General features: G+C 41.3%; 1 protein-coding gene across 7 annotated transcripts in view; it reads left to right on the plus strand.

Moving 5' to 3' along the window:
• Positions 1-15,441, plus strand: part of Eip93F (Ecdysone-induced protein 93F) — a 195,019-nt gene that overhangs the window by 167,281 nt on the left and 12,297 nt on the right. For 5 of the 7 annotated variants that reach the window (XM_074171815.1, XM_074171843.1, XM_074171811.1 and 2 more), the window contains one exon: positions 14,988-15,345. In XM_074171815.1, the coding sequence (XP_074027916.1) occupies positions 14,988-15,345 (358 nt within the window). Of the gene's footprint in view, positions 1-2,067; positions 2,555-14,987; positions 15,346-15,441 lie in introns of those variants that run through there. The other 2 variants (XM_074171852.1, XM_074171818.1) reach the window with 2 other exon arrangements.

Genomic DNA, 15,441 nt, shown 5'->3' on the forward strand with positions numbered 1-15,441 from the left:
TCTTTGTCTGCTGGAAGGAATACTATATTTGGGTTGCTGTTCAGGTTTTTGAGGGATTGTCTCTCAGCTAGGGTAACATTGGATTTCGGAACTTTTGCTCTTCTCAATGTGATGGCGATGTCTTGGCGTACTTCTTCAGCTAGGTTTTCAGGTGGGTGAACAAAGGCCCCAATAGGTTCTCCTATCTCTCAGGTCCTTGTAAACCTCTACATGGAGGACTTCGAAACCACAGCCATTGACACGTCTCATCTCAAACCCAAGTGTTGGCTCCGATACGTGGATGACGTCTTCGTTATATGGCCCCATGGATCCAAAGATATCCATGCATTCCTGAACCATATCAACTCCTTACACCCAACTTGAAATTCACAATGGAAGTTGAAAATAATGACTCACCTCCATTCCTGGACGTTCTCATCACAAAGTACAACAACTCCTTCTCACACATGGTCTACCGAAAACCCATACTAACCGCTATTTCAATGCTCATCCTGGCCAGCTGAATTCCGTTTTGAATTCCCTCATACATCGTTCTATAAGACTCACTGACTACCACAACAGATCCAGGGAACTATACGAACTCAAATCCACCCTTCACCAAAACTACTATCCCGTGTCCCAAATAAAAAGATCCATCCAACGACAGCAAACACAAACCCCACCCCACAAGTTACCCGAGGAACAGAGTAACCAGACAAAAAGCTTTTCTCCCCTACATTTATGGAGTTACTGATAAAGTGAGTCGAATTCTGAAGAAACATAACGTAAAGACAGAATTTACAGCTAACAACCAAATTTCCACTCTTTAAAGAATACCCAAGGACACGATACGCAATGAAACACAGGGCATATACGAAATACCATGTTCTAACTGTCCCAGAACTTACATCGGCCAGACCAATAGAAGAATTTCCAACAGAGACTATGAACATGAACTAGCTGTTCGCAAATCAGACCCAGCATCAGCTCTCTTCAAACAGCATCAGAAAACACAAAGACCATTGCTACGTAGAAAAATATTTAGGCCAGAGCATTCTGTTGAGGTCTGAGAACAGAAGAAAGTGCTGGAGACCAGATTTGGAGAATACGGTGGATGCTGAAGAAATTCGAAGCAATTTTGCCATCGTTTTCGTTGATTTGTGACACGGTGCATTATCTTGATGAATCCGCACAGTTTCTTTGAAGCATCTACTACGTGCATCGTCCTCAGTGTTCATTTTTCCTGGTTTTAACTTAGAAAACCACTACTCAATGGTTGATTTTTCTGGTGCCATGTTCGAATAATATTTATCGACCCAGGACTCGGCTTCAACAGTATTTCTTATTCGCCACAATGCTTTATTAACACACAAAATTCGTTTTTGAATATCCTCTTCAAACCGACAAAAATTACTTCACTCAAAATGTTCTATCCCACAAACTATTAGTCCGACATCTGTGATATATGAACACGTGTCTTTTGAAGTTTGAGGTTTCCTGAAAACCAAATGGATTCAATACTAGTAGTGCCATCTGTGTGTGAGCCTACGAACAGCCCATCTAGTACGTACTCTATGATTTTCTATACTACCGATGGTGAAACTGGTGTAAAGTCATTTGGAAAGGATTTTCTTGCCCTTTTTGGGTACCGGCTGAACTAGAGCAGTCTGCAAACAAACAGGAAAAAATCACTGAATATCAGACAGGTGTGAGATCCTTCAAAATACTGATGATGGAATCCAATCGATTCATGATGGAGATCACTCTCATCACTTTGGGGATGACCCATTTTGATGCTTTATGAAGCTTGGATCAGACCTTCTTTGGAGTATTGTCCACATGTTTGGAGCTTCGATCCTAAGCAAACCCTGAAGTTGCTGGATTCCACACAGAAAAGAGCCATCCTTCTGATTGGAGACGCGAACATCACTTGCAACCTTGATAGTCTCGAACACCGAAGAAAGGTTGGAGATTTGTCTCTCTTTTATGAATACTTCCACAGGAGGTTTTCAAGTGACTTGGTACATTTGATTCCACTAAGAGCGGTTCATAAATAAGCGATGGACTGTGGCTGTCCATTGTTTTGAGGTTCAACTCAGTACTCCTCAAACTTCAATGTTGGAGAACTGCCTTTATGTGGAGTAAACTTTTCAAATTCAAAGTGAATCGCTACTTTCGTACAGGCACCGCTCTTAGAGTGCCTCACGTATTTTCCTGTTGTGCTGGTGTTTTGTCCTGGAAAAAAACTAATATCACCCCCCACCACCACAATGACCATCCACTGGAACAATCCCTCTTTTCACGTACGTTTCGAATTCACTGCGTCTACGTGGAGGAAAATAATGTCGATATATAGGCCGATTATCCAGAATCGCTATCAGCGGGGTCAATCACCACAACTCGATGCATATGGTCTATTTGTTTTTAATATCTGTATCGCAACTGTTTACCGTCTATGTTTGCGGAGGAACGCACATCGCGAAAATAATTTGGTTTTCGTTTTTTCCTGTCGCAAGTGCACGTTGAAATGCGTGAAGAGCGGACGAGTTCGAGAGGCGGCGTCTCTATGTACGGGGTAAGTCAGAAATATACTCTTTTTGGGGTTCGGTGGAAGTTTTTTTTGGCGGTTCGTTCGGAATAGTGGTGACTTTTGACGTTATAGTTAACCAGCTGTTGACACCCCTACGAACGACAACCTTCAGGAGTCGAAACTTGTGCGAACTGACTAACGAGGTCTTACCTTTTAACGTTTGATTCTTAACTAGGGTTGGACGATATCAAGTGAAAATCGAGCAGCTTGAACCATCGATTCACACATCGGCCGATTGACTGAGTGAACAAAGCACCCACGTCGAACCGCACGGCTACCAACCGGCTACTAAACTTTCGAAAACATTTTGAATCAACTTGCCTCTCGGTCCAATCATTTGTGACTGTATTTCAGTACTGCATGAACTAACTTTTCAGACAATGAAAACCCGTAGTAGTTGACCCTTTCAGAAACTAAAACACTATACTTTTCACCGTTTACTGGAAAAAAACCTTAGCCCTGCAATCCAGTTTGTTCTGTTTCATGATGTTCCGTTCCATTCCACTATCTAGTCCCCAGTTTCCGACCAGCAGTGTTCTTTACAAAAACGATTAGATTGTGGCTCAACTTCTTCAAGAGAGGTCAAATTTGGTCACATCGTCATAAAGGTGGAAGAAGGCTATTATCTTTAATTTGAATGCCAGTTTTAGGTCCAACATAAACATACTTTGTGTAATACCAGTTCACTGTTCTGTTTTTATTGCCTAATCGCAAGCTACATTATACTTTGTGACCAGCTTGTCTATGAAGACGAACAAGTTGTTTCTGATCAACTTGATCATTAAAGAATACTTTTCTAATATCTACATAACTGAATGAGTGCAGCTGCATGTAAAACTTTAATTTCTGATAGTATCCAGATAGATTTCCAGCAGCCAATGTTGTGAATTCATATTTCATTGTCTGGATGTGAGATTTCCAAAACGATTTAATATGTTATGTTTGTGGGTAACTGGCATATTCACAAGTTTTCGTCGATGTCCAACAAAAAACGTCTCATTCAGTGTCTCATGAAACAGAATTTTATTTTGTAGGTTGGTTTTCATCTTTGCTTCAAATTTTCGCTTGACTGATTATATGTAAATGTACCTATTAGCCCTTGAAGTCTTCTTTATTGCGTATTTGGACCATAAGGAACAGCATAATCCCATCATTATCTTCTATAGTTTTCTACCATCCAGTTCAGTAGTTTGTCGTATTCTGTGTTTAAAGTACATTCCAGTTAAAACGAGCCACCATGAATAAGTCATTTGATATTGGAACTCATGCCAAAAATTTCAAATGGAAACAATGGTTGAGTGACCATTTGGAAGGTTTTTTAATTCTGTAACATTTTCAATAATACCAGGTTAGGCAAAATCGGAGTAAAATATAATACTCTTCAAAGTTGTTATTCAAACTGAGCAATATTCAATAGTACTGAAAGTGGCAGAAATAAGAACTCCTGGTGAAAAATGTCTCATTTAAGGTACACACTATAGTCCTAAGTTTCATCATCATCATTATCATTCTGTCAGCTTAGTTTCGTTATCAAGGTTTTTTTATTTCCGTTCTGCTATATAATTAATAGATGGTTTGTTCTACCTTTATGGAAAATCTACAAGAGCTCTCGTGTTTTCAACGAGAATTGTGTGGGCAGAATTGTATTGGAATTATTACTAAAATTCCTGGAAACATTAATATCAGACATACCGTTCAGGAACAGTCAATATCGATGGCATTAATGTTGCAATCCCAAGCCACGCTGCTTTGATGGAAAATAAGCAGTCTTTGACATAGTTGTCTCGTCAGAATTGAGTCGTACGTTGTCAGAATTCTTTGTCGACACAATTTGCACCCTTACAACACCAAAATGATTCATGAATTGAATGGAGATGACTATAACAGCAGAGTTGAAAATTCCTTCCGAAACTAGTTGCGTAATCAAACTTCGTTGCACACCATATGTTTCTTTTATCTGAATGGGCAAGTAATTCGTCATGACACGATAAGATTACACTCAATACCCCCAAAAACTAAATTTTCGGAGAGGCGTAAGGGTTTATAGTGGGTCACCCTATTGACACTCGACCCAGCCCAGCTTCTTAACGAAGCCGACTAGTTTGTATGGTGAGTAATATTCAGGCTCTGCCGAACTCTAAAAACCTGATTCGGTCCCCAGCGGGGCAGGCACAAAGTATATGCTCTACTGTTTCATCGTTAATGAGGTAGTCGGGTAGTCAAGGTGCAAGATTTCCACCTTGATACCCGTCACAAAATTCCCATATGAGGGTTTCCGCACATCAGCTACACATGACGATGCCATGCAGGACTGCGTACGTCGCTCAATAATTTGGTGCAAGGCGGTTTCATAAGATACCCCGCTCTTGAGGAGATGACTCAGTCGTTTCCTAGCTGCACCACCAAAACTTTTTTTAGGTTCAGTTATTGGATCAGGAGTTGGAGGCCTGAATTTCCTGATCTGAATTTACTGGGAGGTCAGTTGGAGTCGTAAGCTCAACATCCATCTCCTCTGTAGGCTCAGCGTCTGAAAGAAATTTTCTGTCCATAAAAGTCCAACGAGTAGCTAGGGAAAGAAGGTCAATCACGTCAGAGCCCCCCATTACCGTGACAAGGCGATGCTACGACGAGACGGCGCCCGGTATCTCGAAGGTTCCGTAGAGACAGCTGATAGGCTCAGTTTCATGCATCCTCTCGGCACGGATACACACACCTTAAGATTAAGCCATAGTTGGGATGTCATTCAGTTAGAGAATAACAGAACCACAAGTGATTCTGTCATTCCTGTATCCAGCGGGGCTTCGTCGAAGCAGCCAATGCAATGCACTCGCCAAAACAGCATGCACAGTGGTTCAGGCAGAACCACTGATGAAGAAGAACAAGGACATCCAACCCCCCTTTTGGGATGGGACTCCCCATCATTACTTAGTACCAGTACAGCAGTTTTCTGATAATTCTTTCAGGGTTGATGAATTGGAAGGAGAGGTTTTACAGAATGGCCACGTAAGTCCAAAGACGTGACTCCACTTGACTTTTTTCTCCAAAAAAACTTAAAAAACCTAATTTCCCTAGAGTTTCTCCATACATACTGATATATCCTAAAATAACTATATATAACACTATTATGTAGCCACATTTCGACTGTTGTGGTAGCTAACTTCACTGGATTTGACCGAACTCTCATCACTACAGAAATTAAATAATCGTGGTATAAGAATAATAATACAATGTCATCGAGCAACCAGCTTTTGGCGATGGTGGTACTTCACAATAGAGAATAGACTATAAATTAACAATTTATTCAAAAAAATATATATTTAGCTGATAATCAGCTGTCATCCCCCTACGAACGACAACCCTCAAAAGTCGAAACATGTGCGAAGATCAACGAGGCCTCACCTTTCAATGTACGACCCCTAGCACAATGCTCATGTTAAAAATATAATTAACCAGTCACTTTCACAGAGCTCACTCAATCGTTTTCTCAATCGTCGCAAAAGGCCGTCCTTTCATGGGTTTCTTCAACCTTGGGAACAGGAAAGAGTCGCAGGGAGTAAATCTGGTGAAAACGATGGCTAAGGCATGATTACGGTGTTGTTTTTGGCCTAAAACTAACCGGACGCACTATCATTCACACACAATCCGGAAATTTGCCCGATGATGGAGAATAATCATAACATTGTTCTTGCTGGTTGTTTTGTATATTATGTTGGATATAGAATATAAAAATAATGAAAACTCCATAGAACCAGCCCCCAATTTCTAATTCTAAAGCACACCCATGCCAACAATAAATCATTATCTCTCTCTGTGAATTCGTTCCGAACGAAAATATAGATAACGTTGAGTTGACTAACCTATCCCACTCGCAAACAAATTGCGCTGAAATTTTTCGGCGGCTCAACGAAATCACACACATACAACGCGATAAATAACGATGACGGTAGCTTGAAAATCAAAACAAATGGATGGTTGATTAATTGAAAATGAAACTGAAGCTAATGCGTTCGAATTATTTCGATACAGGCCTCGAAAAATGAGTATTATCGTGATAAAACGCGCCGTTGTACGTTCAGAGCCGTGATCCATTGCGATCCGGGAGGGTTTATTGTGACCCACACCTGTTCAAACGCTATTAATAAGGTCCAGCTTCTGAACCAAGCCGATTACTTCATTTGATGAGTGATCTTTTAGACCACATGAGACGAGTGAAACTCTTATCAAACTCTATTAACCGGATTCGGTCTTCGACGAGGAAGGCAAACAGGATATTAATATTGTCTGGAAAGGTATAGCTTGTCAAATCTAGGAAGAAACTTGAACGAAAGGGAGAGAGAAATAGAAAACTTTAATGGCCGCTGACGAGGTGCTGTTCTATGTTCTATGTTTTTCAGCCAACGCTGGTTTATCACAAATGCTCCTCCGATATCGAAAAATATGACCATTCTTTCAGAAATATGTAGAGATGCTGACACTGAAAATAACCAGGCAAGCCTGTGACAGTCGATTATATGCTTTTTTTCAGCCAACTCTGGTCTGCAAATGCTCCTATATCGAAAAATATCGCCTCCATACGCCAACGCTGACTATCTCTCCAGAAATATATGGGAAGGATGTGGGTCGAGAACGATATCCATGGCCGCTGGTCTATTGCAAATGCTCCTTCTTTATCGAAAAATATGGGTACCACTCCAATAATATGTGTAGAGGAGCTGGGTCTAGGATTCTCGTGGCCTCTGTCGAGGTATTGCAAAAGGCACCGAAGGTAGCTAATCGAGCCTCTGACAGTCTATTTTATGCCTTTTTTAGCCAACTCTGATCTCTTGCAAATGCTCTTATATCGAAAAATATGGCCACCATACGCCTACGCTCACCACCTCTTTAGAAATATATGGGAATGGTGTGGGTCGAGAACGATATCCATGACCGCTGTGATGCTGCGAAAGACACCGAAGATAACCAGACTATGCCATTTTTAGCAAACGCTGGTCTATTGCGAATGCTCCTTCTGTATAGAAAAATATGGCCACCACTCCAATAATACGTGGAGAGGAACTGTGTCTAAGATTCTCATGGCCTCTGTCGATGTATTGCGAAAGGCACCGGAGGTAGCTAATCGAGCCTCTGACAGTCCATTTTATGCCTTTTTTAGCCAACCCTGATCTCTTGCAAATGCTCTTATATCGAAAAATATGGCCTCCATAACGCCTACACTCACCACCTTTTCAGAAATATATGGGAATGGTGTGGGTCGAGAACGATATCTATGACCGCTGTGATGCTGCGAAAGGCACCGAAGATAACCAGACTATCCAGTGGCCGTGTCATTTTTAGGCAACGCTGGTCTATTGCAAATGCTCCTTCTGTATCGAAAAATATGGCCACCACTTCAATAATATGTGGAGAGGAGCTGGGTCTAGGATTTTCATGGCCTCTGTCGAGGTGTGCAAAATGTACCTGAGGTAGCCTTTTATAGCGAACCCTACTGTATTGCAAATGCTTCTTCATAATCGATAGATATGGTCACCTCCATCTTTTTATTTTTGAGCATGCTAGTGTTTGTTCTGGAGGTAATGCATTTAAGGAGACACCCTGATATTTCCTTCCGGTATTCTTTCAAGTCTTCCCGTATCCTTTCAAGTTCTTTCAATGGGCTAATTGGTCATACCGATTTTGGGTGTGAGTCTGTATGATCCGTTTCACGTAAACCAACCGCAAGTAGTTTTACACCACACTAGCTCTAAACAGTTTTATGAGAATAGGTAAAAGAATTATCAGACCCGTTTTGAAGCAGAGCTGATGTTATGCCTCTTCGAGAAATTTGAAGGTCTGAAATAAGTAATCGCCCATTCTTGACCTCCTCGTTTTTGCTTGAGCGCTTGGCACCCTCAAAGAGAGAAGATCGATTGTTATACAAATAAACAACACGATAATGATGACGGTGGCTTACAAATCAAAACAAACGTATGGTTAATTAATTGAAAGTGCAATAGGAGTCAATGCGCTCGAATTATTGCGATGCAAAGCTCGAAAAACTAGAATTATCGAGAGATAAAACGGGCCATTGTGAGCAAAAACTCGTTAAAGCTGTTTTCGTTTTGAATGATGAGTCTCGTTTTTCAATTCTGCGCTAGAGAATTGCATGGATGAACTTGGCAATGAATCATTAACGCACATCGGTTGCGTTAACGTCCAGGTTTATGTAGCACTATGTGGAAATACAAAAAGTTTAACGACAAAAGTTGGGTGACGAATTATTGAATGGTCATCGATCAAAATTTGGAAAGCTTTAGAGGCTTCCATTATCCGTAATGGGGTTGACAGTTTCAAAGTCTATAAGAAGAAAAAATGAAAGCAATATCTTAAACCTTAGAATCTAATTATTCCGATGTGTTAGTTAAAAACAGAAAATATGAAAGTTTAAGAAAGCTACTTTGCAGAAAAAAAGTATCCATGATGGCTATGTCATGCTCACTGTATTAAAGGTCATAGAGTAAAATTACTCAAGTTGCGTTCAATTATACAGCAGTTTCTTCAGCTGAACAGAACAAAGTATTTTGTTTAGACCCAATTATGTTTATCACCTAAGACAGAAGGCTTGTACTCGTTATGGTGGCTCCTCTTCTTAGCATATCTCTCGTCGTGTCTTCGAGGTCTGTTCTACCGCCTTTGTTAAGTAAAAATTCTGAAAGTAGTTATCCTGAGTTGGCACAAGAAAATACAAGCCCCGACTATTGAATTATAGAATGAATCGCTCAAAGATAAAGGTAGATTGTGGTTCATTTGGTGGATTAGTTATAAATAATAATAATAATAATATCTGTAGAGGAGTTGTCCCAGGAGTTGTCCTCCTAGGTTATCGTCCTTCCTGTCCTTTTCAGGAAGGTGCACAGGTCACTAGGAGACATCTCCTTTATATCGGCAGATGTAGGCCAAGACTCGCCGAACACACACTCTCTTTGGCAACCTTGTGGTGTCTCACGGCGGCCTTCACGAAGGTTTTGAAAGGTACAGCGACATTACTGTTGTTGCGCGGCTTTTTCAACCTTCTTGGGGTTCCCTTCGTCGAGGTGCTCAAGTAAGGTCGCTTTCCTGCAGGAGCAGCCGGTTCCTTGCCTTCATTCAAGGCAGAGCTCTTGGCGCCCGCCGCAGGAAGTGCCCTTGCTGTTGGAGGTGGAGTGGGGGAGAAGGAGGGGGCACTTATAGTTGCTGCCACTCCTGCCTCTTTCGATTTTTTTCTCCTTGGCCTTTGTATTATATCAAGAGGTGACCTACCATGTCCAGCCTCATTCCGAGCGGTAGATTGGGGTAGACATTTCTGCTCAGCCTCGGGATTTGTTTTTTTCTGTGTCTGCAGGGAAAAAGTTGGTCACCTCTGGCAGAGCCTCGCATTACCAGAGGTAGACTGATTACAATGAGGTTTCGTCCAGGACCAGTTGTCCGGCGACCCCGTCCGTAAGGCCACATTGGCTTCCTGGACAGAGCCTCCAGTTCCCTAGCCATTCCCCTATCCGCCTCCTGGGGACACGCCCGATAGGTAGCCCAACCCACGAGATAATACCTTTGAAAATTCAAGGTATGCAATAAAACCCTTGAGCGTATTTTTTCATTGGCAAAAGTACTCCTTTATAATAGATAATCGCATGTACACAAACTCAAACAGCCAAAAATGGTTGAAGCCAATGTTTGGCTTCAGCAGTATAATTAATGATTCTGAGCACTGTTTGAAGCTGTTCCACCATGAAAACCCGAATTTATGCGTCGATATGTGACAATGGATGGAACATGGCTCTATTATTTCACACCAAATTCAAGGCGATCGTTATCTAAGTGGACTGTACATGGTGAACCGACTCCAAAGCGTGCAAAGACGTAACAGTCGGCTGGCAAGGTTTTGGTATCAGTATTTTGGGATGTGCATGGTATTATATTGATCGACTATCTTGTAAAGGGAAAAACCATCACTAGCGACTATTACATATCGTTATCGAAGCATTTGAAGGACGGAATCGCGAATAAACAGACCCATTAAGAGAGAAAAACAGTTAATTGTCACAAATCAGTGAAGACGATTGCAATGGGGCTTCGAATTGCTTCTGCATCCACCATATCCTCCTGATCTGGCCCCAGCGACTTTTCCTTTCTCAGACCCCAAGAGAACGCTCGCTGGAAAGAAATTTAGCGCTGAAGGGAGGTAATTGTCGAAATTGAGGCCTATTTGAAGCTAAAGACAAATACTAAACAAAATGATATCAAAAAATTTAATGACCGCAATATTCTTAACAGGTTTGACGTGATTATATAAACGTTTATAACAGAAACGGCGACTAGTTACGGTTGATAATGACGCAGCCGACTTGTGACTGCAACAACCTGTAAGATGTGATGTAAAGCCTGTCAAACTTCAAGAAGTTTGCAGTATATAAACTTTCATTTGAAGAAGCAAGTGGAGAACACCGCTGACACGGCTCTCCTCCCATCTTCCATGGGTCGGGAGCTCGGGTTTGTCTACATGCAGCGTGCATTGGACGAACTCGAGCGCTGGTACCTCGAATGGAAGATCCGAGTGAACCCGGACAAGACTCTGGCGATAACCATGGAAAGAAAAATATCTTCTCCGGCCAGAAAAGTGAGGATCTCTGGAAGGGAGATCAACTGGCAAGCGCGGGTAAAGTACATCGGTCTTCTAATAGACCATAGGCTCACCTGGAACCCGCACATTATGTGCGTTAAACCAAATATCAAGAGTCGAATAGCTAGTCTGTACCCTATGATCAACAGCAAATCAAAAATGAGTCTTGAAAACAAAATTACCATCCACAACACGATGTTGAAGCCTGCCATGTATGCTTCAGGCGTCTGGGAACAAGCGGCTCCGTCTATCTTCATCCTGGAGAGATTACAAAACAAGTTGATACGGATGACTGTGAATGCTCCGTGGTTCGTGCGGTATGAAGCCATCCGCAGAGATTTGCAGCTGTTTTCCATTCAGCAGTCCATTCAGTCGAGGAATCGGCGAGTTTTTGATAGTGCGGAAACTCACGAAAATCCGTTAGTTAGGGAAGCTATAGATTATGCTGTAGATGACCCCTCCCGATATAGAAGGCCCCGACAGTCTATCGAATGAGGCTCTCATGTCCCCGTTAACGGATGAACAAATTTTTCATCCATCCCACCCCAGCCAGGTAGGGATACCCCGTGAAGGGCGGTACTGATGTCTGAGGATTTTCATACCGCCACCATCTCTTTAGTCATGAAAACATTCGTCTTTCTGGCGAAAATCAGCTGAAAGGGTAAGGGAGCTAGACTCCAACCTGTCTGAACTGAGATGAAATGATAAATAGAAGGGCTTTTGGCATTTGAGAGAAAATAGGGAAACATGCAAAAGTAGCCCATAAACTCTTATAAACTCTCAATTCTGTTCATGAATACAATAATTGAATTTTATTGACGTTACGGTCGTATCTTGATCACATGTCACGTTTTCGAATTTCACGCTCAAGTGCTACTCGCTAAAGTAGGATTGAATATTTTTCTAGCTTTCTTTCAAAACGAAAAAAGCCAACCGCACTTTCGTAACGAAAACACCCAGTTAGGAGATCACGACGGCCGCCTATCACGAATAACGGCGAACCGTTGCTCATTTTTTCCCAATCAGTTTCGGTGTCAACGAATTCATCAATATCATCTGCGACATAGACTGGTCAACAAGTGTTTGCCTCCACCGAAGATTACATCCCGTCAAGAAAGTACTGGGAATCGATCATTTGAAAAACCCGCGTTGAGGGATTGTCGAAATTGTTTTTGTAGCTAGATTGGCACAACTGTTCTTTATACTCACGTGGAGTTTTAGCGACATGTCATCTGTCATTTAGTTTCTCAACATAACTTAATATGTTAATCAACCTCAAACGTTTTTAGGGATTCCTGCAGTAGATAAAAGTATCAAATGAAGGATTCGTCTCAAATTTTCCGTTGCAAAAGGGCCGAAGCGCTGAGAATTTTGCTTAAGACTAAGGGTGAATCGACTTCATCAAAAATACGTAGTTATAAGTGGTGTAGTGCATTCAAAAGCGGTCGAAATGTGGTGAAAGATTTGTCTCGCTGTGGTCGGCCATCAACATCTTCAACTGAACTCAACATCGCTAAAGTAAACCGGGGACTGGAAATTATCGTTTAGCTTTGAGGCAGATGGCTGCTGACATGTCTGCGTCTCACAAATCAGTTTGTACTATTTGAAACGATTTTTCAGGCGTAAACATCGCTGAAGACTGTTAGAACGAGTCATTTTCGACCCCTAATTCATGAAACGCATTGTCTTTGGTGATGAAACCTGGGTTTACGAATTTGAGATGCAAACCAGTCAACAAACTTTGGAATGGCGTCACCGGTTTCACCTGATATGGCTCCGATCGATTTTTTCTTTTTCCAAGACTCAAATAACCACTTCGAGGCGCCTGTTTTCAGGCGATAGATGACTTAAAAAAGAATTCGCAGCAAATACTGAAGTCGATCCAAAAAATGCGTTTGGAAAGTGTTCTGATAATTGGGTTGGTAGTGAGTGTATGGATGAAAATTACATTTCCTGAATAATTCCCGGTACTTTTTTTCCATGGTAGTATGACTGAGTTTTCATTCGGTTCGTTATTTTACTCAAAGTGCTAACAAATGGTTCAAGAGTTATAAACAATTTAATTGAACAAATAAGTTTATTTTTGCGAAGAACTCAAAACTATTGCAGATGTACAAAAACAGAACCCAAAAAACACAAACGCGCTCCAACACCAGCTAGGAATGTTTTGACCCGCCATAGGTATCATCAGTGTGGTATGCTGAGCCACAAATATATTGCTGGACTAAATTGTCCTCCCAAATAATACAAAATGATTCATCCGCAAACGCATGCAAGCAAGTCGCGTGGTTTGTCTCACTCGTTCCTACATCTACCCATGAAGTTTGTTAGACGTACTCTGTTACTGAAAACAATATTTATTTTTGAGTAGCTTGTTATTTATATCTTCGAATATCTTCAATAAATAGTTTATCGGCTTTTTTCCATACAAGTTTGGAGTAGTCCTCAATTTTAAACAAGTTAAAATGTCTGGGATTTTGTTTCAATATTTAATAACATATCTTCTCTAAATCAGCTTAGGTTTCAAACAAACTGAAATATGTTTTCTGGTGGAAAACTTGCAGCGAGTGCGAATTTGGCTTACCAGAACCTCCATTTCTCGCTGCTTTGATATTAATCATCCATTGTTCAAAAATTTTCATGACTTAAAATACTTGCTCTTAATCTACTCTGCGTGAAATTATAAATCAAAATGACACCTCAATTTCAATTTTAGGAGAAGGCAAACTCAAATGTTGTGAAACTGCACCTGATTGACTGGACTATTAAACGTGCACCGCCGTATGCACAAATAATGCAATTCTGCCCTTGTCCCACTTCGGTTTCGCCTCTATGAGAAATGCATTGACACTAATTCCTAACCGGCAATTTCGCACATTGACTAAAATAATTACATCTCGCATCTCATCAATATATAATTTTCATTTCGAATCGAGGAACGCCATTACGTCGAATGCCAGAAATGATTTGCGCGTTGCAGAATCGGAGACCTTCGCGAAATGAAGAAAATGCCGAATAGAAATTCATTTCGACAAAGGACAGATGTAAATACCTTATACCAGCCATTGTGTCGTTTGACAAACATTTCAACTTCTCTCTACCACTAGTATTGGCGAATTTTTACTGGATCTGTGAATCTGGAATGAAGGAGGGCTCAATTATTCATTTTTCAAATGAAATACTGATGATGCTGTGTAGGGAACTACTCAATACGTTGAATTATTCCATAACATTCACAGTAGAGAAGGGAATCTACAATCAATTGCCGTTTCTGGACGTAACACCAACAAGTAGAACACAGAAGTCACGCGGGATGGTATCTAAATTACGAATCAAATCACCAACAGTTCACCAAAAGAGGAACACCAACAAGAAGGTGGAAGACAAGGGTCCACCAAGCCGCTACCACCTTTGCTATCCCTTTGTTGAAGAGAAATCACAAAAATGTGCCATATGTTTCATTATAATAATACGCGTTCCTGCATACAAATGCATTCCTGAACCATTCCTTTCATTTCATTTACAAATTTCATTAAATAAAAGTTTTTAAACTGTTGAAAATTGCAATTTCTAGTTTCTCTCCGGCTCATTTCCCAAAGACAAATCTCTCCTTAAATATTCCCTTTCCCTCACAAACACTCTTAGTGCAACCTTTTCAATCTAAAGTACACTTCTACCCCAAATTTTCATTTTGCTACTAACAAAATACATGTATTCGTACCGCTACCACATTGTATCTGAATAAAAGGTTATGGGACAACACCTCACGTGTTTCTATAATTCCAGTTCTGATTTTAGAGCGAAGCCTAGGATGTCCGCAGTGGCAGGCCGTAGAACCTACACAGAGGACGAACTCCAAGCGGCGCTCAGAGACATCCAATCGGGAAAATTAGGGACGCGAAGGGCGGCCGTCATCTACGGTATCCCCAGATCGACGTTACGCAACAAAGTGTACAAACTGGCCCTGGAGAGGGAGAGAGAGTCGCACATCAACAGTTCGGCTCCCCTGAAACTCGAAGAAGAAGAAGCGATGGACGATGACAAGGAGCTGTCGGGCGCCGAAGAGGAAAAGGAAGTCGAGAAAGCCTTGCAGGCGCCGCTGCTTTCCATGGCGGATCTGTACAGATTTTCAGGAAGAGAACAGGTGAGAAAAGTTTCGTTTTACTAACCCAATAATCATCTCCATATTGTGTAATCATGTCCTTATTGTGACCCCATCTTCGTCTTCTGATGTCAGATA

This window comes from Leptinotarsa decemlineata, unplaced genomic scaffold, assembly GCF_025532065.1.
Source record: "Leptinotarsa decemlineata unplaced genomic scaffold, Ldec_3_MD MMD2_P_RNA_scaffold_12, whole genome shotgun sequence".
NCBI lineage: Eukaryota > Metazoa > Arthropoda > Insecta > Coleoptera > Chrysomelidae > Leptinotarsa > Leptinotarsa decemlineata.